Source organism: Vanacampus margaritifer, chromosome 10, assembly GCF_051991255.1.
Source record: "Vanacampus margaritifer isolate UIUO_Vmar chromosome 10, RoL_Vmar_1.0, whole genome shotgun sequence".
NCBI classification, from domain to species: Eukaryota; Metazoa; Chordata; class Actinopteri; order Syngnathiformes; family Syngnathidae; genus Vanacampus; species Vanacampus margaritifer.
Window position 1 is genome coordinate 10,980,317 of NC_135441.1, and position 19,449 is coordinate 10,999,765.

General features: G+C 37.3%; 1 protein-coding gene across 1 annotated transcript in view; it reads left to right on the plus strand.

Annotated features, from left to right (window-relative positions):
- Nucleotides 1-19,449, plus strand: part of aff2 (AF4/FMR2 family, member 2) — a 145,365-nt gene that overhangs the window by 112,413 nt on the left and 13,503 nt on the right. The window contains exons 11-17 of the mRNA XM_077578694.1: nucleotides 9,222-9,339; nucleotides 10,649-10,754; nucleotides 10,859-11,009; nucleotides 11,159-11,374; nucleotides 12,585-12,786; nucleotides 14,291-15,343; nucleotides 16,665-16,780. Of these exons, the coding sequence (XP_077434820.1) occupies nucleotides 9,222-9,339; nucleotides 10,649-10,754; nucleotides 10,859-11,009; nucleotides 11,159-11,374; nucleotides 12,585-12,786; nucleotides 14,291-15,343; nucleotides 16,665-16,780 (1,962 nt within the window). The remainder of the gene's footprint in view (nucleotides 1-9,221; nucleotides 9,340-10,648; nucleotides 10,755-10,858; nucleotides 11,010-11,158; nucleotides 11,375-12,584; nucleotides 12,787-14,290; nucleotides 15,344-16,664; nucleotides 16,781-19,449) is intronic.

The window sequence follows — 19,449 nt, forward strand, 5'->3', positions numbered from 1 at the left end:
CTCAAATGGTGGCTAAAACACACATGATATGCACAAGTGTGTGAGGGTGATTTAAAGAGAGACAGAGAGGAAGATTTTCGAGCCAGCTGTGCAGGGCGAAGTCCTGCCAAGTGGAAGATGATTTGATGACAGACGAACTGAGTCCAGATGGCGTCCACATCTTCACTCAAACGTCCCAAAATACCACCGTGACTCTTCTACTTTCACACAGCTCTTTGGTCAATTTGAGAGACTATATTTACCTCTGACTTCAACTCTTGTTGTGAACTGTATCCTCCCGTGTCACACTCTGCTACATCTTGCTGTTTATCGGATCCAAGGTCCGTCCGACTCTAAGCTACTCAGTTCATTGATGTCAGAAGCTAATCGATTTAGTCTATTGCAGAGGCGATTGGCGGAAGGAAGAAAACGATTGACTGTTGACGCTCTTTTGTTGCTTCTATTCCTGCTCGTTAATTGACACAAGGCAAACACAATCATGCGCTGTAACACACACGTAGCCTGGAGGCTTGAATCATTTTCTGAAAGAGTAACTACAGGTAGCTACAGTATTTGTTTGGAATTCAACAGCTAAGATGTAAAAAGATTTTAAAATGCAGTAAACCAACATGCTTTATATCCTTGCTAAGATCTGTGAAAAAAATAAGATTGATTTACTATTCATAATTATTAGGACATTATAGGTTCCTCAAATTATTCTTCAGTCCATTCTTGTCAATGTATGTAAAATTGTGTCTGTTAGTTTGCATAAACACATGGAGGAAAGTAATTACTTATATCGTTGACATAATGTAAACATCTGTATGTCTGATTTAAAAGCTGGGACATCTTGCTTTTCCTTACACAAACACACACACACACATATATATATATATATACATATATATATATATATATATATATATATATATATATATATATATATACAGTATATATAGATAGATATATAGATATATAGATATATATAGATATATAAAGTAGACTATATTGTAGACCTGGTGAAACCAAGACTAAGTTGTGGTGCAGGTGATGTAAGGTGATTGGATTGAGGCAGACAGGTTCTGTGCTCTGCTGATATGTGGGGTGGACGTTAGTGTATTTGACTCATGAATATGAAAATTAAATATGTCTAACAAAACATTGAACATACATATGTGTAAACTGGCATAGTACATGGTTGTAAGCTAATATGACTACTATATTAGGGGGGAAATAGCTGCCAAAAAAGTTCAATTGAAAGCTAAACACCTTCAACACTCAGCCTTAACAAACATAACAAGCCTGACAGAATAGAGCTTCAAAAGGAAATCCGTAATGTTTATGACTATATACTTTAACATATGAGTTATCATGTAAATCAACATTGTTTATATTCCAATCTCAAAATTGCAAGAATGTCCCTTTTGAAGTCATCGACATTTAATCACATAAACTTTATGGTGTGTGAAATTCAAGACAACCGATGTAAATTCCTCTGAAATTAATTAAGACTACATGAAGGCTATTGAAATGGGGCAGAGCGTAAAGTGTAGGAATTATTTGAAAACACATCAGGAACTGAAATGAGTGGTTGCATTGTAATCAAATTTTGCATTAATTGCAGATACTTTGCCAAGAGTTAAATTGTTCTTATTAATTAATGCAAATCAGCAATTTGTTTTAGGTTCATTTTTAATTACTTGCCTTCTTCGAATCTTTAGCTACTCCCACACTACACACATCAATTTTAAAACAAAAGCACCATTCTGCATTTATCTATTCGTAGCTCAGTTTCTAGTCATGTTATGAAAATATTTTTAAACAGCCTATTTTATCATGCCCCCCCGCACACACACACACACGCACACACACACAATTAATATGACCACAAGTACGGTATATCTTTTTAAGTTTCAGCCTCTTATCTGCGGCGCTATCAGTCGTTTAACGGCCGCCTTTGAGGATCACGGGGTTCTTGCGAGGCCCATTGGGCATATCAAGCCAACGGCTCACTTTGTCAAGGCTGTGAGGCTTTCATTTCCCCTGTTGAGGATGATTTTATCATACAAACCAACAGGCGCATACCAAAGGCTTGGCTGCACTCTGAGAATCTGACAAAGGTTATATATATTATTTTCTTCTGCAACACAAAGGCAGAGACAGACAGTTTTGTGTTGTAAATCATTTTTTACTGATAAGGAAAAAAGAATCTCGTTTGAAACACTGAAGAAAAAATGTTGTCTTATTTTATTCAGGGAAATTCTTACACACAGATCATCATGCGCCTCTAAATTACCCATGAATGCAGAGAGATGCAAAAAAGACATCAATAGTCGTAGTTAATGCATAACGGCACATCATAGCAATCTCCAGATACCGTGAATGTAATCTGATTGGCTGTAAATCCTCTGGTACTTCGATAACATTGCTTAAATGTGTCATTTCTGTAGTGTTTTACCTCATTACATCACGGGTGAACTGGAGCTTATTTACTTTGGGTGAGAGGCAAAGGATTAAACAAACAACCATTCACACTCACCACATAGGTATTATTTAATTAGATGCATGCCAATAAATGGTATCCTTTCTACGTTTATCATAATATTTCCAATATTAACTCACTCACTGCCATAAATTCATTAAAAAAAAAAAGATTATTAAAAATTAGGGGCAAGAAGCAATTAAATTGTTTAAATTGTAATTAATTACATGACTTCACTAGTTAACTCACGATTAATCACAAATTCTATATGGACAATAAAAAAATTCTAGGTTATAATACTCTTGTTACCAAAGGTGGAAAAAAACTTCAAAAATAATTAAATGACAGTGAATGAATAAAAAAAAGGAAAAAAAAGAAAATATTATTAAAAATTTGAGGCGTCAGGCGATTAAGGTTTCTAATCATAATTAATCACATGACTTCACTAGTTAACTCACGATTAATCACAATTTTTACGTACAAAACTAAACGTACATTAAAAAAAATCTAGATTTTCAACAAAAGTGGAAAACTAAATCAATAGAAATAGTTCAAATGAATTTTTGACGTTTATAGCCATCAATGGCTGAGTGAATGAGTTCATATGTGCTACCGTTATAACCTTTCTTTGCTAATTGCTGGAATTCCCAAGTTCCGCTATTGAATAATAGAGCATGTGATGTCTATTTTAACTCAAGTTAATGTCGCCAATTAAAATACGGTTCCTTGCTGATAAAGCAGGATACTCACATTCCACAAAGCGCCGATTGAAAGATTACCCTGACTGATTATCCTGTGTTGCGAGTAAGAGTGTTTTTTATGCTTGGAAAAACTGCTGGGGCTGACAATCGTAAATATTAATCTTAATATTTTAATAATTACCATGCAAATCTGTGGTTGTTTCCTGATAGCCCACCTTCTACTATCCTTCTTCTTGTTTGTATATTTATGGCCGTTTGAATGCCCTGTGGCGCCATCACTGGTCAGTCTCGGTACTACAACAGACATCTGGTTTGGAAGATGTGACATATCTTTATGTGGTTGATTTGTTATGTTGGCCCTCACATACCATAAAAGTAGCTAGCACACACTTGCCAATTTTTTTCCCAGTCATGTGTGAGTCCCCATTTTAATATTTGAAAAATCAATATGTGTGTAAGCCGCTTCAAGGACTACATCAGTGATTCACATCTAGAAATTTTAAAATGCCCATCAAATGAGTCCATCATAAAATAGGACACAATGCTGCAAAGTGATCCAATTCGCCCCTGGATGAACTGAAGAGTGTATCTTCATTTAAGACCTGACATCATGAGATGTATTTAAGGTGTCCAGTGAAATGCTTGCCTGTCAGATTGCACCAGCTGGTGCCGCATTTCAATTTGGCACAGACAACGGTGCTAAATTATGTTTGACGGCTGATGCCTGCCTGATTCCTGAGGAGAGTGGAGGGAAGCGGGCCAGATGTAATACTTTCACACATGTATTCAGCTCCTTTCATCTTGTTCCTGCAACACTCTTGTTTATGGTGCCAGAATAAAATAGGCTGCAGAGTGCTCGACTGAATGTCTCATTGAGCAGCAAACACCCTTTCTTTGACTTCACATGATGCTATTTATACAAAAACAAAATGGATCAGCATCCAGTATACAGAATTTACTGCTTGTTGTAACTTACCAAAATGGAAAATAGACATTGACACCCAAAGAAAAATTTAAATGAGGTATGGCTCCTCACTCAGCTATGTGTGGCAATCTAAAAACAAATGGAAATAGATCTTGACTCTCAAATAAACATTAAACGAATTAGAAAGGGCATACGTTGAAATCCCATGTGTTAGTTTTTGACTAAATCAATACAGGAGCCAAATATAAACTGATGTGAATAAATAGATGAACTTATTTCCCTATTCAACATTTTTAAGCTATTTCGTATAAAATAAATCCCAATTCATGTCACTATGCTGAGCTTGGAACAAAACTAAAATAAGAAAACGTTGGAGTTGAATTCATCAGCTGAGAACAATACAACCGTGCAGGAGGAGTTAAACACCATGCGACACTAATAGCGAAAACTGAGAAGAAAACGTATTAAAATTGAAAGAGAAAGGCACGAGCGCGAGAAGACGAGAAGAGATGAGAAATGATAGAAGGAATCACAATTCCTGTGTGCGTGCATATAAATATGTGTGTGCGCCTAGTGCGTGCGTGCGTGTGTGTTGCCCGAGGAACAGTTGATGGATTTGCTGCTTGACTGCTCACACAGATTGGTGCCTGCTGTGACGGCAGCCTTGGACTGAAATTGCACGTACACACTCAGACGCACGCGCTACACACGTTAGCTATATCTGCGCGCGTGTGTGTTTGTGTGTTCTCAAGTTGTGTCAGCGGTTGTGTTGCCTCTAGGAGACCATTTCAAAGGGTTGTGGAAGGACAGATGAACTAGCAAAAGCACTAGAAAGAGATAATTGAAATGGTTCAAAAGACTGCATTTCAGCAATTATCACTGGATATGTGATTATATTTTCTATTAATGCTTAATATTGGTGGATCATGTCTCATACTGCTTGGTCTTTTTTACTTGATGAAATTAGAAATGTGAAGAACTCAAAGGATACTAATATGAAAAGCCAAATTCATATTACTTGACAGAGAGGGTTTCTGCTAATTAGAAAAAAAGTCAACTGTACATCATTATTCACCTCTAGTTGGTAGCAGTGTTGATTTTGACAAGAAATGTTAATTTCGTTTAAGTTATAGTCTTTTGACTTAAATTAAAGTTTTAGTCATAATTTAGTCATCCTATTGTATTTTAGTTTTTGGCCATTTTTAGTCGACGAAATAAAAAGCGATTTAACTGAATTGAGAATTTAGTCGACGTTTTCAGCTTTTATACAGAAACTATAACACACCAATGTGTAACTGTAGTTTAACACGCAAGACACATTTAACATAACGGTGTCTTTAGTAAACCTTGTTACAATGAAACACGTTGAACTGACAATAATATGCCATCATAAAACTTAGTTTTCACTTAAATAATAAAAAATAATAATAATTTTACAGCTGCACAATGAATGCAAACATTTTTGAACATTAAATAAAGTCTGTGAACAATTTCTAAGTGGCAGGGCTCTAAATTAATTTTTTTTATGTGGCCAAACACAATTTCCACCAGCCATTTTTTTTCCCCCAGTGAAATTTTCCCCAGATTTTTTTTTCTTTGTTTTGAAGCCCCTAAACATAAAGTAACAACAGCATGTCTATTTTAAGAGATTGATGTAGATCTAAATTAGAGATGCATGTCAATTCTGGTGGCGATTGATTTGGTAGTAGTTAACATGTTAAGATTTGTTATAGTGAGCGTCTATGGGTAGGAAGGCTGAATGCCAATTCAAAATACTGCGGCGATTGTTTTTATATTTTCAGAGGTTGAACTGGGCACATGACTCTAATTTAGGCCTACATCAGTCTCTTAAAATAGTAATATGATCACTTTGTTTACAATTGGCCGTTTTCTGAAATTAAGATACGTACGCCCACACAATCTCTCATAAGGTATGAAGGTATGTTGCACTAATTCATCATAAGGATATAGAGGGCCTTATATAAGTAATATAATCTGTTTTCAATTATGCTGATGGCAACGTGTGATGTGTGTTTGTGTTTTTGTACGTGTGTGTCGTAATCCCAGTATGTACTGACCAACTTTCCGGTGAGGTCTCGCAGCATCCCATCGATTAAAAACATAGATTCCCTCGTAGGAGGCGGCGTAAAGTTAATCCAAGGGAAAAGTCTTAGAACAGCCTCGGGTTTCGGGCATCTGACACTTTAGCCCCAACACGAAATCCTCTGAGGTGAAATGCTATTGTAGACTTGCGTGCTGCCCTTTCCTGATAATAAAATGTGGTCTTTAATCCCGTTGAATCGCTCGAATCCACTTCTGTTTTAGTTCCGTGTTGCAGGGAAATGAATGAAATGAAAGGTAAGGCTGCTTTAATAAAGTTTAAAACACAGTAAGAGCATCCCAGTACGATACCGTGGCTTTTGTTTTTCGCCCGCGGCGTTGTTCTGACGCTGTGACACCGGAAGTTGATGCTCACCTAACTTCCGGGTCACTGTGTTGTTTTCAATTTTAGTCACTGACGAAATTGTCAGTCAATTTTAGATATCGTCATCGTCTCAATGAATGACTGCTATTTTAGTTTTCGTTTCATTTTTGTCTGAATAAAAATGTCATGACAAAAAATATGTACTGTATACATCACTAGTTGGCAGGCATACGGTTGTGTTTATAAATTGGTATGTAAACTTATGAGCACAATTGTATATGTCAACATTCACCACTAGTTTACAGACATACAGCTGTGCTCATAAGTGAGTACAGCTGTATGTAAATTTACACAACTGTATACATCAGCATTCACCACTTGGGAGACATACAGTTGTGCTCATAAGTAGGTATGTAAACTTATGAGCACAATTGTATATATCACCATTCATATTTAATTCATTTCACTCTTGTTCTAGTAATCCACACTGTACACAGTTTGTGGTGCTTAGGCCTTATTTACACTTTGTGCCTAACAGCCACGGCAGCTCCGTTTGCCTGAAACATAATATGCCATGTTTTTTTTTACTTTTTTTTCTCTCACCATAATCAGGTCTTACTAAGTATTTTCACGGTCTGTCACGATGTCCGTGACGGGCTATGGGGAGGAGGGGCTGCTGAACACAATGGATGAACACGAATGCCAGTTCATTCCCTCCCAGTCCGTCACGTTCTGATGTGGTCCCTTAAGTATGTCACGTTGATATTTATATTGAGGGAAGATATCTCATTCCAGTTAACTCCACTTTTCATTTGCTTAACATCTTTATGTCAGCTTTTCAAGCCATGAACTCAACAAATAGAGGCAAAATAGTCCATATTACAAATTAAATTAAAATGTTAACACGCACACACACACACTCACAAATTTTCTTATTAACAACTGCACTAATGAGGTGACAGACATATGCTGAACATACATTTTGAAAGTATTGCCAAACGTTAAATCATGGCTCGTCTGAAGTACTGTATCAACCATATGCGAGATTTCTGTCACATTTTGTACACAACCATAACTTGTCACATCTTCAATCAGTTTTTCATTTTGCCACTGGCCTCTTGGCAGCTTCTTTAACCAATTTTCTTCTTGTTCAATTTTGCATCAATGTATTGTTGTTTGTAATGTCAAGGTTATGCCACATGTTTACGTCTCCTGACTGATACCTTTCATCAACTAGTTTTGTCCAAAGTGAACCCCTTTCTCCGGGGCAATTAATCTGTCAGAAAAATTCTACAGGGACAGTTAATCTTTATTAAGTAGAATACTTTTTGTTTTTAACAACTACTATTTCAAATAAGTTTGAATGAAATGGTCATGTGTTGGTTAATTCTGAGTGAATGTCTTCATATATTAAGAGGTGGTCAACATACATACTTTCCAAACAGTATACTAAATATGTAAAAATTCTAAAATGATTTATCTCACTACCAAATGGGCAATTTTTTATAGTACACTATTGATATATATTTTTTTACATTTACAGTACACTTTTGATCCCTAAATTAATTTTAATTCATATTAATTTATTAAACTTAACTCATTTGCTCCCTAAAAACGTATAAATGCGTTCTATTTTAAATGCTACCATAGTCCCAAAAACAAATTTATGTTTTTATGTTGTTGTTTTTTTATGCTAGAGCATGCAGAAGGTGCAGCCTCTGAACTGAAGAGAATGCTTGAAGCAATGGTAGTCATTACAAAAAACGGCCAGTGGGTGGCAGCAGAGTATACGAGATCAACCAGGGCCTTGTTGCAAAAAGCTCTTTTCCCCACGGTTTTAAACAGATTTGTGAATAATGATGAAACTTAGCTATATTCTAATGCTAATTGCTGCAAATCTGAAACAGATAGTTTTAGAAATGTACTTTTTTTTTCCTGATGAAAAAAGAGAGTCTAACCTTGCTTTTGGTAGGTTTCATGTTTTTATAGTAATAGAACACAACATATACTGTGGGCCTTGCAAAATCAGTCAAAATCCAGTAAAACAGCCGGGAGTGAAGGCTGTTGCTTCAGTGAAAATGGCTGGGAGTGAACGATTTTTAAAATTCATAACACAAACAAACAAAAAAAAATTCTCAGCTGCTGTATACTATTGTTTTGTGGGAGCTGCACACTGTTGCCTGCAACACCTTTTATTTAGATGCGATGAAAACAGGGGAGTGTTTACAGAATTGTAAAAGGGTTGAGTGCAGGATGCAATGTTATTTCTTGTCTATTGTTATGGGTTACAAATGGTGGCGTTAAAATTTTTGTTGTCCTTTTTTTTCAACCTTACCTTGAAAATATGAGTAGCAGTTACTAAAGTATGTGGTGGATGACATGATAACACATTGGCTCCAAATTGTATTATCATATGAAGGATGGCAGCGGAAGGTACGACATTAATTGACTGAGTCATTTTCAGTGTAGAAAGCATTGAGTGAATGACGTAAACAATCATCGAGACGTACAAGCCAGTGGTTTATTGAAAGTAGACACAACGCACAAGCGAGGATGAGTGAATCTATTTGTGAATCATGATGTAACCCTGTTAGCGATCTAAGACGACATGAATGAGCTTTGCTTGTGTCAAGTGAATCAAGGCCTGTCTATTGTTTTTGCTACTTTGTGACATGTCAATTAAATCTGTCTGCTCTGTATCCTCTAAAGTGGTGCATCAGGGAGCAGCAGTGAATCTGAGAGCAGCTCCGAGTCGGACACAGACGAATCAGAGAGCAGCTCCAGTGACAGCGAGTATAACCAGGCCACCCGCACCACCTCCCCTGAGGTACCATGACAAGCATGCGTGTGTTAACAATGGGCTGCGAAAGACACAATACATATTGACAGACATTGTTCCAGGAACAAATGCGTGACCATGTGTGGGTGTTATTAGCTGTATCCTTTTCTTGTCTTGTCCTATTACCAGTTGAATTAATGGAGATGTCAGTTGTATTTTAGACACAGTACTTTAGTTGGCCCGCCTGTCTGCACTGCATCAAACTAATCAGGTAGCTGACTAGGGTAACCGTAATACAGTATAATGCAATGTAGATACAGTATTTGACACCGCAATCTACAATTGTGAAAATAGTCAACAATAAATAGGAAAAAAATCATTTATATTTATTATTTTTTATTATTATTATTATTATTTTTACTTTTTTCAACTTAACATGGTATGTATTCTGAACCAAACATTATATAAAATGAATGGAAAATGAATGTTTGGAAAATGAATGAATGAATGAAAATGCTGTTTTTTTTTTACCGAAATATTTTAAAATAGGTCACTTTAGAACTGTAACTTTAATACTGTGATATGTTTTTGCTCATGTTATACAGTCAGATTTATACCGGCCGATGTCAAATTGAGCTATCTATTGACCCATTAATCCATCCATCCATTAATTTTTTTTTAGGGGAGAATATAAGGCTGCCTGATTTGTTATGATTGCAATTAAAATAAAACTTTGCAATTCATTAACATTTTTTATCAATTTTATATTCTATTTTATATCTGCTCTAAATGTACAATAAAATGTGTGTTTTTTCTCATTTTTCTTACCCTTGTTAACATAAAAGTGGGGGAAAAATGTTAAATAGAAATATGGCTGCATCTTTTAGTCATTGATACAGTAATTTCATAATAATTCATAGAACCGAGTTATAAGTGTGATATTGATTTGTTTGGAAGTCATTTTTCTGCCACTAGATGGCATAATTGCATTTGTAAGACGTTGATGACAGCTCAGTGCATATTAAGAGCTATCTAATCTTTAACATGAAGTAACTTGTAAAATTCTGCACATTTTTAAAATGTGTAAAATCCAACTTGACTCCAGTCTCCACAAATATATGCATTATTGTTAAATTTATTACTGCTAAATTTTGAAGTCGATGTGTCTGTTGCATTGCGACTGGAATTCCCCCAGTACAGGCTTTCCAAGTAGGGTCAATAATCGTACGTTAAAAAAAAAACGTTTCAGGACCTTTAAATTAACTCAAAATTAATTCACTAATTTTGACACCCCTAATAGCTGTATAAAGATTCATAGTGTGCTGCTATATGTAAAATATTTGTTGCTTCCCTGCAGCCTGAGCCATCCTCAACTAACAAGTGGCAGCTGGACAGCTGGTTGAATAAGGTCCAAGCTCAAACTAAACCTCTGGTGGCCCAACAGCAAGATCATCATGGCACAGGTTAGTAATTGTGTTTACAAATGTAAAAGTGACTATGTCTAACAGGAACATTAATCCTCTTGGTTTAATCTGGAAAGCCTGTGCTCTGATGATCCACTGCCCAGGTTCTGTCACCCAGAGTCAGGAAACATTCTCACAGCGGAGCGAAGCAACAGGAGTGGGTGCTGCAGCCAAAACCAAACCTTGTGGAGCCAGCGGTGCTGCTCTTACCACAGCGCCAGCAGTGGAGCACAAAGATGCCAGGGGAACATTCTGGTATCAACTGCATTCATCTGTTTCAAAATATTAGATATATAAAATATATATTTATAAATTGTATTTTGGGGGTTTTATTTAAGGTTGAGTGACCTTAGTGATGTTCTTCCAATAAAATAATAAAAATCAATCGCGTTTCTGTGTCGCAGCCCAGGCAGAGAGAAAACGAAGGCCAAGCTCAGCCAGAAGACATCGGGTGAGGGTCAGAGGACAAAGATGAGGCTGTCGCCAGGACTGATGTCTGGACCAGAGGTCACCACACCGAGGAGGACCACTACAGGGAAGAAACAGCCCAGACGGACAGAGAGGTCGAACAGTGTGGAGGATAATCAGAGTCAGACATGGAGCAGATCAAACCAACAAAGGTGAGGGAGGAAGGACACTGCACTACCATTGAGGGAAAACTTCCACCTGTTATTGTTTAGCTAATAAAAACACTTAAAACATTAACTTAATATAGGAAAAGCAAAGATAATAATTTGTCAAACATGGTGAACTACTCCTTGGCATGGTAGCTAAACAGGAAGTGAATTGGCATAGGCTACTGCACAGTACATGTGTTTACTCATTTGAAATTCAAATTTAAACTTAATTAATTAAATTTCACGGCTCGCATGACCAATCTCAGACAAAAAGGTGAGTCATGATTGGTTGTTACCTGAGCGCTGGGGAAATGTGATATCATTTTCAATCGACTTCAAGCGGCAAAATGTCCGATGGATAAAAACAGGTGAATCTTGCTGATTTGTTCATATTTCACAAACGCAATATTTACCTAAAATTCCGTGTTTGGACAATGTGGGCATCTTTGACTTGACTTGATGCCCATTGAGAGTATATTTCCATTTTAGGCCATTAACCCCTATTACTTGCCAAATTAAACAAAAAAATTAAATCCCACAAACAAATTACACTTCAGACAAACTTTAAATTATATGTATATGGAAGCATGAAACTGCCCATGTGGAGTAAAGATTTTTGACTGGCAAATACGTTTGAATGTATTTAAATACGCTTCAAGTTCAAACTTGCAAATATGTTCAAAGTTTGAACGTATTTCCAAAATACATTCGAACGTACTTGTAGGCTAAATGCTAATATTTTAGCATTTTTTCCCCATAATCCCATCGGGTATTGACTTGAACATGCGGCAGTTAAAAAAATGTTGATGTTGTTTTTTTTTGCATTTGGCCTTCATTATATCAATATGTTGAAAAAGTAAGCAAACATATTCAGAATTTTTATGATTTATTGTTCAAAAAATGGATGGTTGGATTATTATCTCTGGAGTGCATGATTTCCGGTGATAATTTTTCCCAAAATGCCAAGAGGCGTGCTTATGCTGAAGTCAAAGTTTTTAGCATGTAGTGTACAAATACATTTTTTGCCAGTGTTCAGTTTGAGGGCAGTGAAATTTGCTGTCATTCAAAGTAAACAGAGCAGCTAGGAACAATTTTTTTTTTTATTAAACTAATGTCAAATTGCACTTTTGTTTAGTCATTTAACTTTTTTTGTGCAGTATCTTTTGTGTATTTAATTGCATCCCCTTTCACACAATTGCTGTCTGATCCATAGCCCTGCAGTGAGGGAAAAGGACCCGCACCCTCCTGCCTCCCTGGAGCATCAGAACCCGCCCAAGCCAAGAACCAAACCCCCCAGTGGGAAAACAGCTCCCAGGAAAGAACCTCGTAGTTCCACCAACTCAAATAACATCGTTGCACAACCGCTAGCACTACAACAAACAACTGTGCCAATACCTACTGTCAGTGTCAACCAGGTTAGTTTTGCTTGTGTTTACACCCCTGATGGAAACAATGGTAGAAAGAAATGTCAGTTCGCATTATCTAATGAGCACTTCATCTTCATAGCCGCCGGGGCATTAGGACTATTATCTGGATCAATATTTCCTGGTTTGTAGCATAATTGAAATACAGCGTGAGAATGCAATTTATGACAAGATAAAATTTTGTGATTTAGTAGATTGAGAAAGCAAACACAAATTCATAGTGCTTAAAATAAAATTGTGTGTTGTTATTACTATTATTGTTGTTTAAAGACTAATCATAACAAGCAAAGGGTTTGAGATCAAATTTTATATCCTCTGGGTTGAGTTAAGAGTGATTTGGATCCTAAGCAAAAATCTGGAGCTTTTAAATAATCAAGTCATGAAAACTCCCAAATGTTATAAAATCCCTCAAGTAATCTTGACTCATCCAAAGATCAATACGAGCACCTTTAAAGGAACACAGGAAGTAACGATCTCTTTACGCATCACTGACGGTGTGTTGTGATCGAGTTCACCTTTAGGGCTTTGTGTTTGTTGCCTTTGAAAAACAACATGAAAACACAACGGTAAAAAAATATGAATGAAAACAGGCAGAGTTCAACAGCAAAAAAAAATATATGACCTCATTTATGACCTCAAGAACAAGTAAACAGCAACTAATCTGTGATGCAGAAAACCAGACAGACATGACCTTGACGTCTACCATGTTTTCTGAAAATTTACGATTCAGTTAAGCAGAAGTTCAAACCACAAACCAACATTCTTTTACATGCCTTTTATGTTTGCCAAGGGAACAAACCAAGTTCAACAAATTATTTGTATTTATTCCACTAAAGGCTTGACCTGAGTTAATGAGCATGGCTTAATTAGTTGAGGTTAGAAAGCATGTACAATCTCTACTTTGCATTCTAGGCTAATAGAATGCAAAATCTTTGAAAATTAAAAAGGCTGTACAATTGGTTGGACATTTCTTCAGGAGTTCTGCGGACGGTCCACTGACAATTTGTAAAGTCTGCCAAGTGTTCACGGCAAGATGGTATCACTGCCTCTCAATTTGCATGTGACAGACATGCATGTGCTCATTTGTGTGACACGTGTGCTGTGAATATCAGCGACATTCAAACAATAGAGAGCCAAAACATGTTTCATTTCACACATCAGTAAAACACGTCTGTCTGCTCTGCCTTGTTTGTCATCATTATCGTATGCTGTAAAAATATATAATTGGCTTACTTTGCCAGGTTCTACAGCAGATGATATACTGCAGTATATCGGTGCAATCTGGGAGCAAGAACATCTTTTTTTTTCTGTGCTAGAAAATTAATTGATTACCAAGTTGAATGTTATGGCCAGTCAGTGAGCAACATAAGCCAATAAAAGTAATAAGGCTTATCATCTCTCCATCCATGATCTTTAATGTCTTATTCTGTCCACAGTTGTGAAATGCTGCAGTCTGATTTATTTTTCATGCGCTATTTGTCCCCAAAAAAAACAGGACAAGAGAAAGCACAGAGGCCCAAGTAGCAAAATCACACCCAAGTCCAAAGAGTTTGTCGAAACAGATTCTTCCTCCTCCTCGTCGGAATGCCAATCGGATTCAGAGGAAGTCATGAAAATCCCTGCTTTGCCGCTTCAGTCAACACGTGCCGCAATTAACACGCAACCTCAGTCCAACTCGCACACACCCCCCCTTCACTGTTTTGGCTCGGCCAGCGGTATGGGAAGTCTGGGAGTCTTCGGCGGGAAGGGACTTTGTGTGGAAAATGGTAGTAGTGTAACCACCAGTATTAGTAGTAGCGCTAGTAGCATCAGCAGCAGTGGCTCTGGTACTAGTAGCAGTAGCTGTAACACGCTAAGCATTATCAACATAAGTGGTTCATTTGGTACCTCTGTACCTGACCCGGGAGGGTTAGGTGGACCGTGCAAGAACCTGGAGTCCTTGTCACCACACTTCAACATGGGACAAGATTTGCCCCTCTCCCCACTTATGGAATACCAGGAGACTCTATGGGTGAAAATTGACCTGAGCTTGCTTAACAGGGTGCCAGGACAGGGTTTTGGTCAAATATCTCGACTGGGGATGATAGAAAAGGACGGAAATGAAGGACGAGGATGCGAGAGGCCAGGGGAAAGGGTCATGGCGTCAGACAGAGAGAGACAAAAACAAGGTGATAGAGAGTGGCAAGGGCTCAGGGAAAGACCCAAGTTACCTAAAGGGGAGCAGCAGAATGAAGAAAATGAGCCATTAGTGCATGACGCAGAGAGGCAGTGTGACAGCAGTAGATTAACAGAGAGGGACAGGCAGGCGGACAGAGAGGAGAGAGAAAGGTTCAACTTAGGAGAGCGAGACAAGGTGATGGAAAGAAGAGAAAAGGGATGTCAGGGGCTGAGAGGCCTGGACAACCCCCCAGTGCAGGACAAGACGCTTCCAAGGCTGCCTGGCAGGACGGAAAGAGGAGAGAGCGGAGGAAAACACAGGAGGCAAGCTACTGGCGGCTTGGTGCTCCCGACAGAGAAGCACACCAGCAAGAACAAGAGAAAACATAAGGTTAAAATTGTTTGCAAATTTCTACCAAAACAGCACAATCATGATTAACTCATTCACTGCCATAAATACATTTTTTTTAAAGGATTATTAAAAATTAGGGGCGACAGGCAATTAAAAATTTGAATTGTAATTAATCGCATGACTTCACTAGTTAACTCACGATTAATCGCAAATTTGATATCTGTTCTAAACGTACAATGAAAAAAAAATCTAGGTTTTCATACTCTTGTTAACAAAAGTGGAAAAATGTTAATCTAATATCAATAGTTCAAATTAATTTTCAACGTTTATAGCCGTCAATGGCAGTGAATGAATAAAAAGAAAAGAAAAGATTATTAAAAATTTGGGGCGTCAGGTGATTAAAATTTAAATCGTGATTAATCTCATGACTTCACTAGTTAACTCACGATTAATCACAAATTTCATATCTGTTCTAAATGTACAATAAAAAAAATCTAGCTTTTCATACTCGTGTTAACAAACGAGGGAAAAAAATTTAAACAAATGGAAATAGTTCAAATTAATTTTCGACGTTTTTAGCCGTCAATGGCAGTGAATGAGCTAAGTTTCTATACATACATTAAATTAGTGATCGGTCATTGCTCTGTATTGCATACAAAATACAGAATAAAACAAATTCAGGCCCTAAAGCTAAAGCTGCCCCCGCCCCCCATATATATATATATATTTACTTAAATCAAGAAAGTCAAATTATTGAAAAATCAACTTGGCCTTCTATTTGTTCTCTCTCTATCTCTCTCTCTCTCTCTATCTCTCTTGCTCTCTCTCTCAAAATACCTGGTCCTGCACTTGCTACCAAGGTTAGCTAACTTACCTTCAAAGTTGCAGAGTTACGATTAGATGTAAAATTTGAGTTAGATCAACAGCAAATGAACGTCGTAGTGATGTGTGACATACAGTATGTAGACATCCATAAACAATGTCTACGCAGACATTTGTGGTGGCAGAGCCACCGAGCTATGATGTCGGAGTTCAGGGCGCTGAAATGTAGCCCACCTGCTTTGCACTATCTGTCGCATTAGAGAGGAGCATCTGCACATATGAAACTTTTAATCAATCCGTAAAGACTTTTTATTCTGCTCATCTAGAATTAAATACAAATAATTCAAATTATGTTTATTGTACATGATTGCTTCTTATCTTCAAGGAGAGTGATATTGTGATGGCCATGGTGGGGCAGTGCCCTAGCACCCTCTACTGACAAGCCGCCACTGCCCATGGCTATAAATTGACTTTGTCTTGCTTGTGCGCAATCCCCGTCGCTCTTTCGAACTCATGTTTGTCTTCTTTCTATTCCCAGTTGGACCACATAGAGCCATCCAGCAGCAGCAATAAAAAGCTACAATTGGACAAAGACTGTCAGCTCCTTCCACCTTGTATCTCCCCAATACACAACCACAAAAACAACTCCATGGAGTAAGTACTGACAATGAGTACTCTCCAGCACACATGCTGTTATGTTCAAAGGCACACTTCAAGAGTCAGTACATACAATATATACAGTACAGTATGTGCGGAGAATGAGGGCAAGCTTGCAAAAGTGTCCAAATCTTCCTTGGTCAATTTTGGTCCATAGCTAGTTTCAACTGTTATGCTTACACCTAACTCACTGCTAGAGATGACGAAAGATCCATGTTTAAAACCTCCTTAAAGCCCTAAACTACACAGTGGTTTAAATTAAATTGAATGTTAATGAAAGCAGTGGGGAGCACAAATTTCATTATGACACTAATGACATACGATTTCCTCTTTGTGAATTTCTGAAAACAGATGAAGCCGACTGTCTCGTTGCATAAAAATCAACGTGGCATCTACTGAGATTTACTAAGCATCTCATCACGATCGCAGATTATATAGCAAGGAAGATGGGAGGGAAAGTCGGGGTGACCTGGAGTTGAACCCTCGACATTGTGCGCCAGACGCCTCAGTGTGTGGAGCGTCTGTATTTCACCCAAGAGGCTTTTTATAGTAGCTGTAAACTGGCTGATGTGATTACCCGACTCAGAGCCTTTCACCATTTTCTAATCTGTGACTTTTGACAGATTATCGCCGCTCAGTCGGTGAAATCATGACAATATAAATTAATGGCTGAAAATGAGCGTTTGGGAAAAGCGGCTTTGCAATTTTGAAAGCTGGAAAATATCCACAACTGGCCAAGTAACATTTCATCAAATGCATCATAATATTTGGCAGATATCATGTAGTCATTTTGTGCTTTTAACATTGGTTGGTAGTTGTCATCCTAAAATATTCATGACTGCCCTGGAAAACACACATACCAGCATTCATTTAGAAACAACACACAAACACATGCATATTAGCATAGTCATGCACATTGCTCACATCCATTATTCTGTACACCGCACAGACAAACGCACACACTCACACGCTCAGCCACTAATTAGTTTTGTCTCCCAGGTTTTGTATATTATCACTAATGTCGAAGCCTGCGGTGCTGTTCTGCGAGCTCAGCAACTTTTGCATTGCATCAACCCCCCAGAGCTTCTCGGGAGAGGAAAAACAAAAAAATATTATCTCTGGTGTTGCAAACAATATGAGTCACAGGAGCTACAATAGGGCAACTGAGGGATTAATCATCTGTGTTCTATCAGCAAAAGAAAAGAAAAGACCACTTTGACTTTCTAAACTATCTTTCAACTACAAATGAAGTCTCTCGACATAATATGGTAGATAGCACAGAAAGCATTCAGAATTTTGGTTTTGCTCCCCATGTTATGAAGAGATTTAGAGAAAATGTGAAATGACAAGTACATTTATTCTAATAACATATTTGTTCATATTCAGATTACATTATTGATCCCTGAAAGGGCAATTTTCCCAGTCACAACCCGTCCAAGAAACATGGAGACAATCATGACCAACAGGGCTTTCACCGGCACAAGTTTCTTATTTTGTTTATTAAAAAAAGAAAAATAGAAAGCGGGAGGGAAAATAAAAAGACCAAAGTTGGTTCTTGAAAGGGGGGCACAGTGTGAACTTGGAAAAAAAACGGAGCACACATCATAGAAGACATTACATAACTGTAAGACCTGCACATGGTCCATAGATACAGCATGAAGTTACCGTATAAATCAGTATTCCTCTGGACGCTGTGGTTACATTGGATATAGATTAGTATCTAGGTAAGTGGTAGGACTATGCATATACTAATGTTATTCTGAACATTTCCAGATATTTAGATAGAAAATATCTAACATTGTGGTCTCTGTGTACTATAAAATGTTGTGAATAAATATTTTTTCGCAAGGAAAAAAAAAATTGAGGGGGGGGGTTGTTATTCAGGGGGCTTAACAAGAAACCAAACATTTGCACATGGTTTAATAATAATAATAATAATAATTGGATTTATATAGCGTTTTTCTAGACACTCTAGACACAAAGTTGCTTTACAGTGGAATGGATACATTATTCATGCACTCACACATTCACACTGTGGTGGCGGTAAGCTACTTAAGTAGCCAAACATTCGCACCTTCCATACACCAGTGTGAGTAGCACCGAGACGTATATCAGTATCTAGGCAGAACCTAGGGGTTAAAAAAAAAAAAACTGGAATCACTGATTTATAGTAAATTTCATACACAACTGGACTCAATATGCTTTGCAAACTATAATTAAAAGTACAATATTTAAAATCAGTTACAGAGTTAAAGAGATTTAAAAGCAAAGTAAAGAAATAAAAAATAAAAAAATAGCTTCTAGCAGAGTGTACAGTACAAGAACCAAATTTTGTCAAAATGATTTTAAAAATACATTGAAAGACATTATTCATAGGTATGGGAAAAGAGTATAGCTTTTAACCTGCAATTACACTTTATTGGTATGTTTTTGAATTTGTATTTACTCATATTATTCACTCTCATAATAGAAGATACCAGCAAATCAGGGGACTGTATAATACAGTACAGAGAACAAATTGCTTTTTAAGCGTGATTTGTGGGCCAGGAGGGGGTGGGGGGCTGTATGTATTGTATATAGGTGCGTGTTATTCATGGGATTATTATTTATTTATATTTGTATTTAAGTTCTACTAGACAGCCGGCCAGAAAGGTCTTGGGTTGTTC